The sequence below is a fragment of the Otolemur garnettii genome, unplaced genomic scaffold, assembly GCF_000181295.1.
Source record: "Otolemur garnettii isolate 467f Iridium unplaced genomic scaffold, OtoGar3 scaffold00008, whole genome shotgun sequence".
Classification (NCBI taxonomy): domain Eukaryota; kingdom Metazoa; phylum Chordata; class Mammalia; order Primates; family Galagidae; genus Otolemur; species Otolemur garnettii.
This window is the reverse complement of record NW_003852403.1, coordinates 23939081-23956272: the sequence shown is the minus strand read 5'-3', so window position 1 is coordinate 23956272 and position 17192 is coordinate 23939081. Positions and strand designations below refer to the sequence as shown.

Sequence of the window (17192 nt, the reverse complement as noted above, 5' to 3'; positions counted from 1 at the left end):
TCTTTCTTTCTTTCTTTCTTTCTTTCTTTCTTTCTTTCTTTCTTTCTTTCTTTCTTTCTTTCTTTCTTTCTTTCTTTCTTTCTTTCTTTCTTTCTTAGCACATGTTTTTAAAAACTCTTATTTTTCCCCAATTTGGTATCTGGTCTGGATTTTATATAGTGAAACAAGTTCTTCTTCAAGTTGTATTTTAAATTTGGCACTCTTTAGAAATATAACTACTACAGGCATTTTAAAAGCGGTCTCTGTTTGTTTTGCAACCATAGGTCCAAATGATTTTTAAGACGAGGACACTGTACTCTTGGGAGTAAAACTCTCCTAGGATTTAGACTGAGAAATATGAGGAGGACCTGAAATCCTTAGACATGAATGAGCATTTTCACTAATATGATGTTCCCTGGGGTCAAGAGCCCCTGATGTTAATTAACTTTATTATATACAATAATCATAATTTCAAAGGTAACATTATTATGGTGTGGGAAGTCAACATACTGTCTAATCCTTGACAAATTTCAAAGCACTTTTATAGACATCATTTCCTAATTAGAGAATTTACTTCAAATGCTGGCTAAAGTTTTATAAAAATGATTTCTGACATCAGAGATGATAGTGACGCCTGTGAGGAGGGGTCAGGACGTGCCCCTGATGATTTGTTGGCTGACTTACGGCCCGTGGCTGGTACGAGGGATCCCAGAAGTACTAAAGTGCAGAGTGCCAGGCGACAAAGACACCTGCTACCTCTAAATTTCAATTTGACCTGTGCAGGGAAAACTCTGAGAACCTTGCCTCACCTTGCTAGCGGGCGCCTGGCTCGATTGACAGCTTCCAGATCGGCATAGCGGAGATCGAGCTGGCAGCCAACGAGTACCACGGGTGTTCGAGGGCAAAAATGCTTGATTTCTTGATACCACATGGTTTTCACATGGTTTAGAGAGTTGGGGTTAGCGATGGAAAAACAGAGGACCACAACATCCGACCTAAAAGAAAATCACAAAAGAAGCTTGTGTTGGCTTTTAATTATTTTTCTACCATTCTGGTTCCTCCCGACTCCTACCCACCTAATGTCATATCATGTCACAATTAAAAAAAAAAACCCAGCTATTGAAACACATCTTGGAGTCATGCAAACAGCCGGATAAGCCCCCACATTCCAGCACCACGGGTTCATGTCCATATCGCACTGCAGAATGCTTATGCACTGAAACTCTTCCAATGAAGTTATCGTATGGCAGGGATGGTTACCCAAACTTGACTCAGTCCTGGAGCCACAACATGCTGAACTATTTCTGTTCATCACAAGAAATAGTTTCAAGATAAAAGAAAATAATAAAAACTACCCTTTACCAGTTTAAACAACATAAAGGTGACGATGACTCATCCCAATGAGAGAAAGCAAACAGTCCGAACATTACTGAAAATGTAACGAGTATTTGCTGTGTGGGGTCAGCAAATACACAGAAGGAGTCCTGGCCTTCTTCCCACTTATGCAAACATGTAGAGAGCACAACCACTTATCTGTTGCCGAAAGAAAAATCCTGAATTTGCAGGGATTTTGACTCTTTACTAGGTAAGGCAAGAAGGTAGGATTTAATATATAACTAGGCAAGAACTAGAGAGATGGTTAATAAAATGCCAAAATGTTGGAAGCAGATTTCTTAAATGTTATAATGACACACAGCAGGGATATAGGGAAAAGAAAACTCTTGACATCAAGTCTTCTATTTTTACATAATAAATCACCATTCTAGAAGTCAAAGAATTGTTTCACAAAACAGCTTTTCAATTACGGTGTTTGATGGACAGCTGCTTATCTTTAATGGAATTATAAATCTTTGTTCTAGGTTAAAATACGCTCAATAATGACTTTCAAAACATTGAGGCAGAAGGATATAAAGAGCAGGAAAAGTTACGCCAAAGTATTCAAGACCATCTTGCAGCTACATTCGGAAATAAACTCTTACAATTTTATTACATGCTAATTTATTGCCTTGATTGTTTATGGAATGAGAAGAATAAAATCAATGAATCAAAACACCTTCTTTTTAAATCATTAATGAGCTTTCCCTCCTACATATCAATGAAGACAAAACAGATATATGCAGGCAACTATAAAATGTCTAAAAATAATCATTTGCAATGCAGAAAACTGCAGGGTGCTTACATTAGTAATTCACAAGCTGAGTCTTTAAATTTATATCCAAGAAAATCGGCAGCAGACTGTAACAAATAGAGGGGAAAATCCTGAGATGAAAACATTTCCAAATTACACAAGAGGACCTAGGACTTTCAGTCATGAATGTATTAATCTAAATATTTAGTATCTCCTTGAAATTAAGGTATTATCAAGGCTTTTTGGATGCTGGAATAATATGAGTAAAAATAGGTATAAATATATAAATGAAAGGGAAGTATGTCTTATTGGGATTCTGATTTACTTAGTGGAATATTCTGCGCTCAGTCTTACTTCCAATCAGCATTAAAAATAATGTTCAGTAAAGCTAGGAATGCTTTGAATTTTACATTTTTTAAAGGCTGAGTTTTCTATTATTCATAGTCCTATTTATATCAGGTATCTGATGAAGCTCTACGATAAGCTTCGTTCTGATCATAAAATAAAGTCACCATGAATTTTGGCACGGTGAGAATAGTATGACAATGTCTGAGCTTCAGTATCATAAAGAAAGAATTGAGGAAAGACATCCAGCACTAAAATGTGTTGTAAGAAGTATATGTATAAAATTGTTCTAATTGGTGCCTTCGATTTCCATATTAAGGCACATGGCTCTAAAGAAATCATTCTCAGAGCTTAATTTATATGACAGACATGTAGCTAAATGTCAATTCTGTTCTCTAATTTTATGATACAGCATGTGAGGCTTCTGAAATCGGAGCTAGCTTGGTTGCCAAGGTTACCGTGATAACACTCACGCCGTTGAACACATACTAGTTACTATCTAGATGACCTGTAAACAAGTACAGACAGGACCTTGGGGGCTGGAAAAAATGGAATCCTGTGATGCTCGTAGCACAGTGCCATCCCACAGCACAGGTCCAGAGGGCCCAACTTCTAACTATGTCACATCAATATCTAAAAGCAGGAAGTGCCGTTGGAAAGCCAGAAAAATAATTCAATGTTCTGTAAATATTTTGCCTCGAAAGGACGATTTAAAGAAAAGTGGCAATATTGAGAGCAATGCTACCTCTGAAGATAAAATAACTTGCTGAATCAAAATTCTACTTGTATCTTAGAATTAAGTTCTTCTTTTCCTCTTATATTCACATTGAGGTGGTATGAGAATCTGTCCCCACTCTTTTCCATTGGAAGCAGTTAAAAAATAACATCCTATTTTGTGATCAAAAGACATTTCAACAAGGACTGATTTGCTTAAATGGCTTTTGTGTACCCTTTGTTGATCTAGACACAAATGCAAGTTAAGAAAAAATTATGTTCAGATTATACAGAATTCTATTCTTATGTCTGGCATGTGACTAGTACCCTAAATCCCATTTTAACTAAAATAATTAATGGATGCAGTGAGAGAGAGCTGTCGGAAGACGCTGGTCGGACGCACTTTCCTTCACCCATATTCTTTCCTAATTCCTAATTCTCAACACATCAGTCTTTTCTGTGATATAAACATGTATAGAATCAAGTAACTATTCTGAGAATGCCATTTATTCTCTCTAGATTTTGAGGGTTTTTTCCTAACCTAGTCATAAGAAGGCACAGGACCTGCAGCTAAGGATATCTCTAGCTTTCGGCAGAATCCCAAGGAAGTAGAGATATTAAGTAGTTTTTAATCAAAACATTCACTCTCATGTGTAGACTGTTCAATGTCCGACATAAGCTCATGTTTAAAAATGCCATTCCTATGAAAGATTCAAAAAAAGCAAAAGGCAAGTTCTAGCATTTCTACTTCTATGGCTCTATTACAGTTTTTTTTTTTTTTTTTTTACTTTGAAGAGTGAGTTTAAAAATAATTGGGAGTGGGGAGTGTGATGAGGACATTCTCACATATGAGGCAGTAGGGTTAGTTGAGAAATGACCTTGGGTGTCCTATTTCAGCTGCAAAAAGAATCCAATAGGATTTAAATGGAGTCTTAAGGCTATTTGGATAGAAAACACTAGAATTTGAGACTGTAGAGGCAAAGTGCAGTGTAGACAAGAGTCTAAACTCCAGAACCTGAATGCTGAGAAGGGCCAGGAAGGAATTTAGAATGTTTATTTCATTTATTTTTATTAAAAAAATTTTTTTGACTGTACTGAACAACTTTATTAAAGAAAACCAGGATTGCAAGGATTTAAGGGTATATGGTCTTAGTTGCTTGCCTATGGAATACTTACTTTTTCAGGGGAGAAAAAAAAGATTTCTTGTTCCTAAGTGGAAAATGTCAATATGAAAGTTTCCCTTGGGTACTAGTCCAGCCAATGATGTTCATGAAATAACGTTTTGATTAGTTAAGTTAAAAAAAGAAATCCAAAATAAATTGATGTCTTGAAACAATCTCTGGTTTCACAGGGAAGTGTCTGTGAATCAGCAAGATCAAGTCATCCAAAAATGGTTGAGCTGATAAAGCCAATCTTGGTTGTACCAACTTTACGTCAGATATCAAACAAACAAAAAATATATATTTTTTAGTTATCTTTCAAGGGGAAACACTGGCCAAAGATAGCATGCGAAAGGTTGGCAAAGATACCTGGATAACATAAGGAATGCGTGCAAAGCTGCGACCAATCTTTGTCAGAGGATTAAAGAAAAAAATCCAAAAAAATGTACATCTTACCCATGGATGTTAACCCAAGCTAGAATGTGAACAGCAAATAAATAATACACATGCTCTCGAGACCTGTCTTTACAATGTCTCCAGTCAAATATAGAAAAGTTGGTGGGAAAGACCAGAGAAGAAACCAGAAGCAAAATGGTCTTCCCTCCAATCTGAAATACCAAATTCATCCTTTGAAGAAGCAGTTGAAAAAGGAGAGATAATCAGCATCAAACATCTACGGCCAGGAATTGTTGGCCTAAGTTCTTTCCTATCACAAAAGCGCTCTCTGTCTTCTGAGTTTGTCTTCCTCTTTCTGGTCCTATATATGCTTGGCTACTGTTGTCCAGCTGAGCTGCTGTGGGTCTTGTTAAATGAAAGTGTAATTCTGAACTTAGCCTCCATCTAAGAGCGTCAGATCAGGTCAACTGGATGGGTAGCACAAGGGGCACAGATCCCATCCAGCCTTCTAGAAACCTGTGAGGGGGACGGCCCAGTGCCCTTCTCAAGTATGCCCAATTCTGGTTGGGTGTCTTCCTACACTAGCACTTGGTGAACCAGAACAAGCCACAGATTCTATGTCCTGGAAGATACTTCTGTGTGGAAGCACCTTTGTCTTAAGTACATTTGTAATTTTGATTCTTTTGTTCTATTGTAGGATCCCACTTTTAAATGTCATCACTGACTGTACCTTATTTATTTTTTAAGAAGATATTCCTGCATTCTTCATCTTAGAAGGGATCGTGATCACATTTTAATAGGGTTCTTTTCTTCGTCAGTGTGCATGAGTCCCCCTCCTGCAAAGGTTCAAGCAGGAGTCCCTGACCTCCGCTTTTGAGGCTGACCCAAAGCTTCCCTTTCCCCACTGATCACCGACGAGGTAGGCTCTTTACAGGAACATTTTCAAAACCGTTCATATTGACAACACACCATTCATGCATAGAGTCTGACAGTGCTACGCAAACAGACAGATCAAAACAGCACAAACAGCTGGGAGCATGGCAGAGAAAAGGAATGTGTAACAGGTGGCTTTGGAAAAGTTTAGTAGGGGAGCAGCCCAGTGTGTATGAGATGCAGAGGGAGTTGTCAGTGATGGCGCACATAACCACCCGGAGATGAAAGGCCATGTGGGAGGATGGAGAGGCCTGTGGAAGAGCCTGGCGGGGGGTCTGGGACAGCAGGGCAGGACCATGCAGCGCCCTGGATGTGAGCAGAGAAATCAAGTCAATACTTTACCAATAGCACGAGGCGGGGAAAAACTGTCAAAACATCCTGAAATATATCCAGAGTGGGGAGTGATTAGCATGCGCAACTTTCTTCCAAGCCCGTAACTGTATGTTTAGTAGGAAGCAACATTTTAAACCAGCCTTCCGCCACCCTCCAAAAATGGAGTCAAAGCAACGCATGCTCTGAGGTGCAGGAAAGCTGTCTCCACATCCCACCACGGCCACCAAACCCTAGACAGATACAGCTGGAATCTTCAGAGCAGTCGGTTCTACCATCGCAGTATCAACATCACGGGCGCACGGAAGGTTGGGGTTATCTACCATCCAACAGAATCAGGCTCTACTTCACTCCATGTTCCATTTTCTATACTTTGTAAATTACAGTCCCTTTAGTTTTTCTTCCCATCTCACACGATCATCAGAAGCTGAATGCATGTGAAACTGAATGAACCACACCAACTTATTTCAACAAATTTTAAATAATCTCCACTGAATTCCTGGTCAGTGAACACAGGAAGCATCCACAGAAAGGAGGCTTGCTTCATCGGAGGCGGTGAAATGCTGGTGATATACTCCCTGCCAGCTCCACTGCAAGTTCTCACTCCTTTCTGGTGTTTCTTAAAGCTAAATTAAAAGGAACTTCCTTCCTAGACTGTGCATGTTTTCCCTGAGGGCAGCACTAGCTGTAGCTATAAGGAAACCTCAGTGTGAGCTAGGATACCAGACCAGATGGGGAGGGGGCTCTCAGGGAGGACACTCCCCGACTCTTCTGAGACCTAACTATATAAAGCAGCCAGAATATTGGATCCCAAGGAGTAAGGGGCTTTAAGATATGTGGCAATCCTCTTTGAATTGGTAAACATACCGGGACTTGTCGAGTCACTTATCTAATATTAATAGCAATCACCTGATCATTTATTCCAGAAATAGTAACTGACAGCCTACTGTATACTGGGCACTCTTCTAGACATTGGGGAGAGAGCAATCAGTGAAAGACACAAACCACTGTCCTGGCCGTGTTTACATCCTGCTGGAGGACAGAGACAATTAGGAGGCAAGCATGGAAACTGGTGGGTGCCAGGGAGTGGTGGGTGCTAAGCAGAAAATAAAGCAGGCAGAGGGGAATGGAAATATTGGGGAACAGAAGTTGATGTGGGAAATGAGGCAGCCAGGGAGGGTTTCACTGGGAAAGTGACATTTAGTGAAGTCTTCGGGGAAGGATGGGAGACAATTTGCCCGTATCTGGGGGAGGAATACTACATAGGCGAGAACAGCTAGTGCAAAGGCTGGGAGGCAGAGGCGAGAGCTTGCCCGGGACGCCTCCCTGAAGAGGCGTGTGGCTGGAGCAGAGTGGTGAGGGGAAAGACAGATGACACAGAAGTCTTTGAGCAGAATGCAGTGATATAACTTATATTTTAACAGGATCTCTCCATAGCTACATGAGAACTGACTAAACTGGGGCGAGGGTCAGTGGATAGTGAAAGAAAGGCAGACAGGGACCAGGAAGAGGTAGGTAGTAATCCTAGGGAACTTGACCATGACTTTCCTTGGCCTGGGAGGGGTATGGTGCTAGTGGTAAGGGGCCACATTCTCTACACACATGATGAGGGTGGAGCCCACAGGTTTTGCTGTAGGACTGAGTGTGGGACATGATCCAGCAGAGTCGAGAATGATCTAGAGATTGTGGCCTGTCATTCTTTCTCCCCTGTTCCTGGAGCTGACACCTTCACTTCAGCACTGTGAACACTGAGCCGTCATTATGCATCCTGCTGTCTTCCCCACGGTCCTATGAGGTCATTTGCAGGAATTTTGTTTTGCTCTATTAATTTCTCTCCCATTATCAACAACCCAGAATTTGTAACAGAAGAGGCCCTCCATTGATGTTTTTAAAACAAAAAGGCCTTACAAATATTGGAAGGTAAAAGCTGCAGATACAAATCTGTCTGCAGACTTCAAGTGAATTTAGGTTTAAAATAAGGTAGGGGAGCAGTTGGAGTGTTAATAATGAAAATGGAGTAGGAAGCATTACGGTTTTTTTTTTTCCAGACTATGATTGCTGAAAGATAGTCATATAATATCCCTGGTCTATAGCAGAGGTAAACTAGTTTATTTTATTTTTTAATCTTTGAGTGTTATCTAAAAATTCATTTAGTCTTCTTAAAATACCATAATAAGAATGGGTTAAGGATTTCTTCCATGCATTAGATTATCTCCAGAATCAAAGGAAATGCAAAGAAATGAACAGGTTACTTTCATGGTTAATTCTAGGTAAGTTATAACAGAACTATTAAGGCTTAAGGAAGCCCTCAATTTTATAGACGAATCACTAAATCACTAAAGTGATAGCCAAGGTGACTGATTTAAAAGAGAGCTTGCTAATGTGCTTTATCTTTCTGCAATTTAGACTACGCTTCCTAGGCTGGGGGCAGAGGCATTTTAGGGGAGAATAAAGTGCTGGGATAATTCTGGAAATCTAATCATGGCCAATGTTCAAAGTTACTGGTAGGACTGTTGCTAAGATTCACTGAGAAAAAGATCTGTGAAAGCTTTTCTATAAACTGTAAAGTACCAATTATAGTCAGACAAATGTCATTATGGGTTCAAAACGACCAAGGATGTATCGTGGACATTGAAGCTAATGAGAGTGGCAGGACATTTTCATCAAGAGATCTTTTTCTTTTGGCTTCCTGGCTCCATCCTTTATTGATAATGGAATTGCTGAAAGATAAATAATAGGGCGATCTGCTGAAGACGCTGTGGAATTACTCAACTCTCCTTTGAGCACCTAATTTAAAAGGGAAAACTGTTCGGGCTGAAATATATTTCTCCATCCTAAAGTTCCAGAACAGAAACATCACAGACTGATGCTTTCCCTTCCATGATGAAAAGTCTCCAGACTGGGCTATGTTTGACCTCACTTGTCAAGTTTGCTGTTATTAAGCAGTAATAGTAAAACAAGAACAAATACAAAGCACAGGCAGAGCACGAGGTCTTGACGTGCTGAACAATGCACCTGCTCCTCTGTGGTTTGCCCATCATGGAGGCATCAGCATTCACACGCCTGTGGCCTCTTTTCGGCCCATCAGTGCTTTTTTGAGATGAACCACAGAGGACCCACTCATGTGACCTCTGTTTGGGCAGCAGCCAAAATGCTTCCTGGTCCTGGCACATGGGTGAGCCTCAGGCGCCAATCAAGCCCTGTTGCTTTCCAAGGACAATTTCAACTTAGGGACAAGGCTGGGTCAGGCATAGGGAGCCCTGCTCTTCTGATTTTTTCTTTTTTCTTCTGGTTACAATACAACATGTAACAGTTCACAGCAGGGAGAGAAGTCCAGTGTGACACAGGAGAGTGAGGGTGGCCCAGAGCATGGTACAGAGACATTTTCTGTGAGCTAAATTGTTCAGCTCCACAGCAATCCTATACTTGAGTACTTTAGTACAGAATCCTTACACGGCCACCACAGATTTAATTGTTTGAGTTATCTGTATGTGTTTGGTCTAATACTTTAATGGATTTTTTAATTTTGGATGATCACATGACTGTAACGGTCTACTTTTAATCATTCTACTTAATGCTCTCATCTTCAGGCAAATGGTTTAAAAAGATATATACATATTGTTCTTAAAAGGCATTCTTTTAAAGGTCTTGGAAATGATACCCAGAGGAGAAACAACTTATAATTGGAAAAGCATTATTATGAATATAAGCAATTCTCTGTTTAAGAATACTCATTCAAACAAGGCACTACCAAAAAAAAAAAAAATTGGAAACCCAGAAAGTGGGGGAAAACAAGGCAGGCTGAGTGGACCCTCTGCCTTTTCTCCTGGCTTCACAGCTCATCGTTCTATTTGCTAATTAATTTGGTAAGGAGACCCCACAGTGTTTTCCATCTTCATCATTTTCAGGTTGGTACACCATTAGTTATTCTTACTATAAAGTGCATGGATAAAATTCAACCTAGTAAAGTAATCTGGAGTTTGTTATAGGACTATTTCCTGCCAGTACCTTAGAAAATTCTGGTATGTATGAGAGATAGATGCATTCACTCATTCAACATTTGCCTCGCTTCTATTGTGTACCAGGCCCGGGCCCTCAGGATACAGACTAGAGAAACATGGTCTCTATCCTAAAGATACTGGGATTAATGAGATAGGGGGAACGGGAGAAAATTAAGGAGATGGCTTTCACACAATGCAGTCATTGCTACAGTAGAGATGTGCAAAGGTATTCTATGGAAAAGAAAGGAGAGACACTTCACTTGGATTCCAGTGGCAACAGGGAGGGTAGGAAGAATGTACAGAGGACTTCTGAGAGTATGTGGCACTTGTTCAAATTTTTAGAATAGGACTAGTGATTAGCTAGTTTAAAAACAGGTTGGGTGGAGCTTAATTTCTAGGTGGACGTAATGCATGTTTGTGGGCCCAGAGGCTACACAGGACACAGCACTATAAATGTTTTGTTATATTTGGAGTAAGACGAAGTTGGAAGGCAGGCTGGGTGGGACTCAATGCAGAGAAGCTGACCACAGTGAGTCTCACATCCAGGGTGCAGCTGCCAACCTGAGTGAGAGGACTCACCCATCACTCCACTCTGCATCCAACGCCCAGACAGGTGACTGAACACAAAATCTGGGGTCACATGCACACCCCAGAGGGCACCACCATGCTCTCTAGTTCCAGAACAAATCAACTGCTTAAAAGGAAACTGCTACTATTTGAAGGAGTCATGGACAACTTTCCCACCACGTGGTGTCTTCCATTTGGCCATCACTAAGCACATGGTGAAACATCTCTCTTAGAAAAAGATCCAAACATAACCACAGCCAAAGAAATGGGCCCCATGGTCAGACTAGGATCCACTGAGCTGAGGGTTCTCTCTCTCAGAGAAGGGAGACAGGGTGATTTGGGGTCACAGTGTGACAGCGTCCCATCATTCTCTTTGAAATTCTGTAAGTATCTCACTTCTCATATTAAGCTAGTAAGGCTCTGGTTCCATTTTCTTTCTAAGTGCACATAAATGATGTATGTTTCCAATGAGAACTAACTTAAAGTCCCATAAATAAGTAAAACACATATAGTCTAACACACAAGCTTTTCCTCACATATCATGGACCACTTTGAACCAAAAGATACCTCTCTACTTAAAACATTCTATTAAGATATAATTGAGGGACATCCAAATTGCATGTAATTGTCTTTATTCTGAGGAGTTTTGACATACATAATCCTCCTGAAACCATCATCACAACCAAGATGACAAAAATTTCCATCACGCACCAAATTTCCTGTGTCCCCTTTTTCATCCCTCCCCCCGCCCCCGCCATCCTCTTCTCTAGGCAACCAGTGATCTATTTTCTGTCATGAACGCTGGACTGCATTTTCTAGGATTTTGCAGGTATGGAATCACACGGTATGTGTTCCTTTTTGCCTGGTGTCCCTTAGTCAGAAGCTGCCTCTCTAATGGTCAAGGATTCTTTCCTTTTGTATGAGGTTTGGTAAAGAGCATCATGGTAATTCCAGGACAGTATTTTTTGAAGTGTGGCCTAAACACCACCTGCTCCATAACCGTCCAGGTCCTGGCTAAAATTGGCTGAGCCGCCTCTCCCCGGAACTCTTACCTCAGAATAACTGCTATGTCCAGAATGAAAGCTAACAATTTTAATCTAACCTGTGAAGGAACAACTATTCCTGTCCCTTTGTTCAAATCACTGCTTTTCTTATGTCTTTCTACATTTTTCTATAACCCGAGCCATTTTTAGTTCTTTTTGTTACAGCAGCACACAGGCCCGGATGTCCTTAGGACAGAGGCTGTAACAATTTTCCTGGATCTTTAGGTAGCACACGTTTAAAAGTGTGGTTTGAATGACTTTTCCACAGAGTCCCACGCTACTCACTTCCTTCCCTTCACTACTCTGCTGTCCATTTATAAAGTCTAAAGTCAGGACTAGGATTTGGGTGAAGAACACAAAGCACTTGCCTCAAGTACAAAATGTAAGGCGGCATCAAAAAAACAATAAAAACCCAAACCCTTGGTGATCAAGATGAATAATATATTTTAAAAAATGAAAATTAAGGCAAAAATATCCACGACAGACAAAATATCAAAATTTTAGATGAAGTCAGAATCAGTATAACTAAGAAAATGACATAAAGGCTAGGTTAACCAGTTTGATGAAAATATTTCAAATTGTATGTGAAAACACCACACTGTACCCCATGATTGCATTAATGTACACAGCTATTATTTAATAATAATAAAAAAAGAAATACAGAATCAGTAACAATGCTATACTGAGTCTGAGGGAGAAGGACTGAAACCGGTAATAGGGCTCCCGTCTTTGAAAAATTATTATTGTTCAAATACACCCAAGGTGGGTGACTTACCAAGTCCCCTGGTCCACTCCACTTGACATTTTTTAAACTTAATTTTTATTAAATCCTAACTGTATACATTTATGGGGCACACTGTGATGATTTGATACACAATGTGGAATGCTTAAGTCAAACTGATTACCATAGCCACCACCTCACTTACTTATTCTTTGTAGTCAGACATTTATAATATACTCTTGGTATTTTTTTTTTACTTAATTTTTATTAAATCCTAACTGTATACATTTATGGGGCATACTGTGATGATTTGATATACAATGTGGAATGCTTAAATCAGACTAACTAACATAACCATCACTGCACCACTTGACATTTTTTAAACTTAATTTTTATTAAATCCTAACTGTATACATTTATGGGGTACACTGTGATGATCTGATATACAATGTGGAATGCTTAAATCAGACTAACTAACATAACCATCACCGCACCACTTGACATTTTTTGCTGCCCTGCAGGCTGTTTGCCATCGTGGAATCATCACCAGGATGTTATTCCTGGCCCGCCCTTTAGAACATGCTATGGACAATGACAGCTAACTGAAAACACTAGATACATTCATTGTTCCTTACTTTGTTCCCTTGCCATAAACCACAAGCAGAGCTAATCCTAGGCCAAGGCACAAGCCCCAGTCCCTCTAGCCCTGAATTTTCTAACGGGCCTCAACTGTCCGTGCTGTACGTGATCACATGAGACTTCAGTGTGAAACTAGACTCACCTACACAGACACCCAGAAACCATAGCTCTGATTAATGTTGTCATCTAAAACACGTACTATACTTCTCATGGGAAGTAACAGAATTTGAGAAAGATCAAGTTCACAATAATAAACTATATAATAAGTATATTCCAATTGGACTGAAATGATGCCTGGAACTCTTAGGGATAAGGGCAAATACAGGAATTCTGAATGTTTTAGATAAATATTTTTTAGGGAGGAACACACCAGAGAAATTACTCAGGATCCTTATTCACTCTCAAAAAGTTTGCTTGGATGTGTCATTTTTTCCTGAACATAAAAGGACTCATGTTTAGCTATGTAGGGACTCATGTAAAGAATTATTTGCTGCAGATTAAAGAATTTAAGAAGCGCCTGGGAATAGTGGAGCTGGTGAGAGATGGTCTTCAGGGTCCCTATGAGACTGTGTGGGATTTAGACTGTCCCAGGAGGAAATAAGAAGTGCGTCTGTCATCCATCATCAACACCAGCCACAACAGCGTGGTGGAGTTGGAAGACATGGGCTTTGGGGCCAGACAGACCGGAGAGGCAAGTTCAGCTTCACTCTTCCCCAACTATCTGACCGTGGCCCCTTTCCGTGCCTGTCTCCCCAACCGTGAAAGGAGCTGACTTTGCAGACTCAGCACTAGCAGAAGCAGGACAGGCCAGGTCCTGCCCCTAGCATGGGCCTGGCTCAAGGGGCTCTCTGATTAAACTGTAGTGCTTCTATCACCACCTTCACTACCCTTGGTTTTATCAAGTGTCTGAAGGTCATCTGACCCTCACACAGATCAATGAAGGAGGTTTTCAAGAAAAGAAAACAATAAAATCTATAATATTTACTTGTGTGTGACTACAGGAGAGGGACTGAGGGTCCCAGACATGTCCTGCTGAAGGCACAGCCATCCTATTTGTCTACATATTCAAGGCCAGGTTTCTAAGTGTGAACATTTCCTTCTAACGAGAGTTCCAAAGGACAACTCTTGAGTTCAGCAATATCCCTTTAAGAAGAGGCTCTTTCCTTTGCCAAAAAAGAGCAGCTGATCACAGTCACTGTTGCTATGTATGGCTTTGTTCCTGACATTTTAAAAGATCCAGAAAAGAGCTTCAAAAGTTCATCCAAAAGTGGATGGAAAGTAGGTGCTGGGAAGAAAGGCCACGAGAGAGTCGGTGTCATTCACTCCAGGGAAGAAAGGGTCTGACGGGCTTCAAATGTGTGCAGGGTTACCATGCTGATGCTACTCTGCTCCCTTCATCTCCGTGGAATATTAGGGTTCTGATGGATGCTTTTTCTTAGGTGGATAGATGATTTCCCTTCCAGAAGAAGAGGGGTCAACCAGATGACCTTTGAGATCCCTTTTGGTTCTAAGTCTTTGGACTTAGAGCAGATAGGGAAGAGTAAATAGAAGCCCAGCCCACCATGGTGGGGTAGGTTTCAATTGCACCCTAGCTTGGCACAGAGGAAAGAGTGGGAGTGAGGAGAAGGGCAGAGCTGGGTTTGAATCTGACCTTGAATTTCACTGTTGGACAAGTTACGGTAGCAAAAGAATCCAACTCCACTCAATTGTGCGTGAAGATAATCTCTGCCTCCTAGGGTTCCTCAAAGGGTTAACTAATACTGGCAAAGCGTTTATTACTTTGACTGGCACACACTAGGTTATGATAAATTGGAGCAATCATTCTTGTTAGCTGAAAAAAAAAAAAAACCCGGGTTGAATAATTCCTTTAAGTGGTAAGGACGCAATGGCTTTCTGGTTATAGTTATACCACACCAGAAAAATTGCAAATTCAAGTTGGCAAACTGCCTTCCACTGACACTCTTGTGACCCATGGAATCTACCCTGCAAAGCAGAGTTTGTCTGTGCCAAAGAATGTCTGAGGGGGCAACTTATTAACCACCTTTTTGCTAAGAAGCAAAGGAAACCAAAGGCAAGCTGAATCTCAATACAAATCTGGTTTCTCTCACTGTCACCACAAGAATCAAGTTAATTATTTGACAAAGGTTTCAAATATATTTCCAAGGATAGGGAATATATTCCACATGCCTTAAAGTTTATGTCTGTGAACATCCCACTGACTTATAATTCATACCAAGTATAGTAAAAACATCAATCAAAAAACAGGTTTGCAAACCCAACTGATTGTCAGAAACTATAACTTTTACCCTTCATAGATGGTAAAAAAAAAAAAAAGGCTAAAAACAGAAGAAATTAAACAGTTTTCAGAGTAATGAAATGCACTGGTCAGGGCCCTACACTGAATAAAGGAACTACTGCCTGCAGAGTTTCTCCCAATGTGTAACTTTTTGCTGTGGCATCGGTGTGATATGATTTGGAGTCTATCTTGTATTACAGAAAGATGCTGGGGTCCGAGAGACAGTAGCTCTGGCTTTTGTTCCTTACAGGCGGTGGGGGCTGTGGCAGGACCCCTGGAGGCTGTGGGGCACTGGAAACAGCCAAGGAAATCCAAGGTACAAACCTGTACGCAAAGTGAGGCTGCGGGGAGAATGAGGCCGAGGATGCAGGAGTGTTTGCTGAAGCCCCTCCGCGCCACTTGGAGGATCAAAATAGGCTTGGGGAGCACTTCCTGTTTCCATCAAAAGGGGAACCGGTCACAGTGGCAGAACCAAACACCACAGACAGCAGAGCATGAACAATGCACTTTGAACTGATGGAGTCACAGGAAAGAGCAGCTTATTTTTGTTGGGAGGGAACAAATGTAGGCGTGATGTGCTGTACGATGACTCCAGTTATGTTAGGGGGCTGCACAAGGCCCAGAGTAGATCTATGAAGGCCACCATACCATCAAATAGATGCTAAGCAGGAATCTCACATCATACACTATTAAAATTCCCTGTGTCAAATGCATGCATTTCAAGTAGCAACAAACCACGGAGCTGGTGAAATAGCCTACGAGTCTAAACCCAAGTACCTCAGTGAGCTGGACGTCAGGCCCCAAAAATGTTAGCCTTTGTAGAAGTGGGGATGCCAAAACCCCTTTGGAATCGACTGCATCTATCCTTCCATTGCATAAAGTCACCATTTTAAAATCACGCTTCCTTCAGACCACGGATACGACAGCCCTGACTGCACCAGGTTCAGGTGCTATTTACCAGCAGGTTCACTTATTATTATTTTTGTAAATAGTATAAACAGTTGGACCAAAGAGAAAACCAAAATGGAAACTAAGAAAACAATCAAGAACATTATGGAAAAATAAAGGAAACCCCAGGAGGAGAGAAAAGTATCTATGGGGCTGGATATTAAGTTCAAAAGGCCTTGTTACCAAGGGGACATTAAAATCTTGTTTTGCTTCCTTAAACCTTTTCCTGAGTTCCCTTTGGGAAAAAAAAAATGAGTCTAAATGGCAGATTTTTTTCAGTGTGCGCCACTTCTCAGGAACAGGGCAAACCCTTTCAGCAGTTTCCTTAGTATTTCAGATCACTTCCCTAACTGCCGATAAATGTTCAGAGCTTGAAGAAAGAGGAACTTTCGGAAACGCTTATCTCAATACCAAGTATGTAACTCATCCAATCCTGTCAGGGTACCATGCTGTTGGCACTGCTACTAAGCTGTCACACTTAAATTCTAAGCTTAAAACAAAATGTGCTGACTTAACAATTAAGCAGTAAGAGAAAGAATCTCTCCTTTTCCGGGTTTTAATAGCTCTCTTCACTGGAGAGACCTTAAGTTCTAGTGAGAAGGAGAAGTTGCTAGATGTTTTAAGGCACATTGCCCATGCTTCCCCATATCATCGTCCTTTTCTGTGAATCTTTCCATTACTGGATGTTTTCCTCCTTATTTTTTCTTTAAATAAAAATAAATGTAAGTGCTTCATTTCATTTTGAAAACATCCCTTGTGAAGGACTTAAGAAATATTTTTCTTTCTTTCAAAAAATGACCTTCAAACAAAAATAACAGACTTTTTAGATAACACAAAGTACAAAGCAAATAACATTGGACTCTGCTAACATGGTCACGAAGGGACCAAAAAGACCTTCAGAAGTAGGTGGCCAAGTGCTGAAACAACTTAAAGCATTCCCACAGAAGGCAAGTGAAGTATCGTCTAGAAAACCAGCAGTCAAAGCAGCCCAA

General features: G+C 40.6%; 1 protein-coding gene across 8 annotated transcripts in view; it reads right to left on the bottom strand.

Annotated features, from left to right (window-relative positions):
- RHOBTB1 (Rho related BTB domain containing 1) overlaps nt 1-17192 on the bottom strand; it is a 125051-nt gene that overhangs the window by 22831 nt on the left and 85028 nt on the right. For all 8 annotated transcript variants that reach the window (XM_023509532.1, XM_023509531.1, XM_023509534.1 and 5 more), the window contains one exon: nt 789-974. In XM_023509532.1, the coding sequence (XP_023365300.1) occupies nt 789-974 (186 nt within the window). The remainder of the gene's footprint in view (nt 1-788; nt 975-17192) is intronic.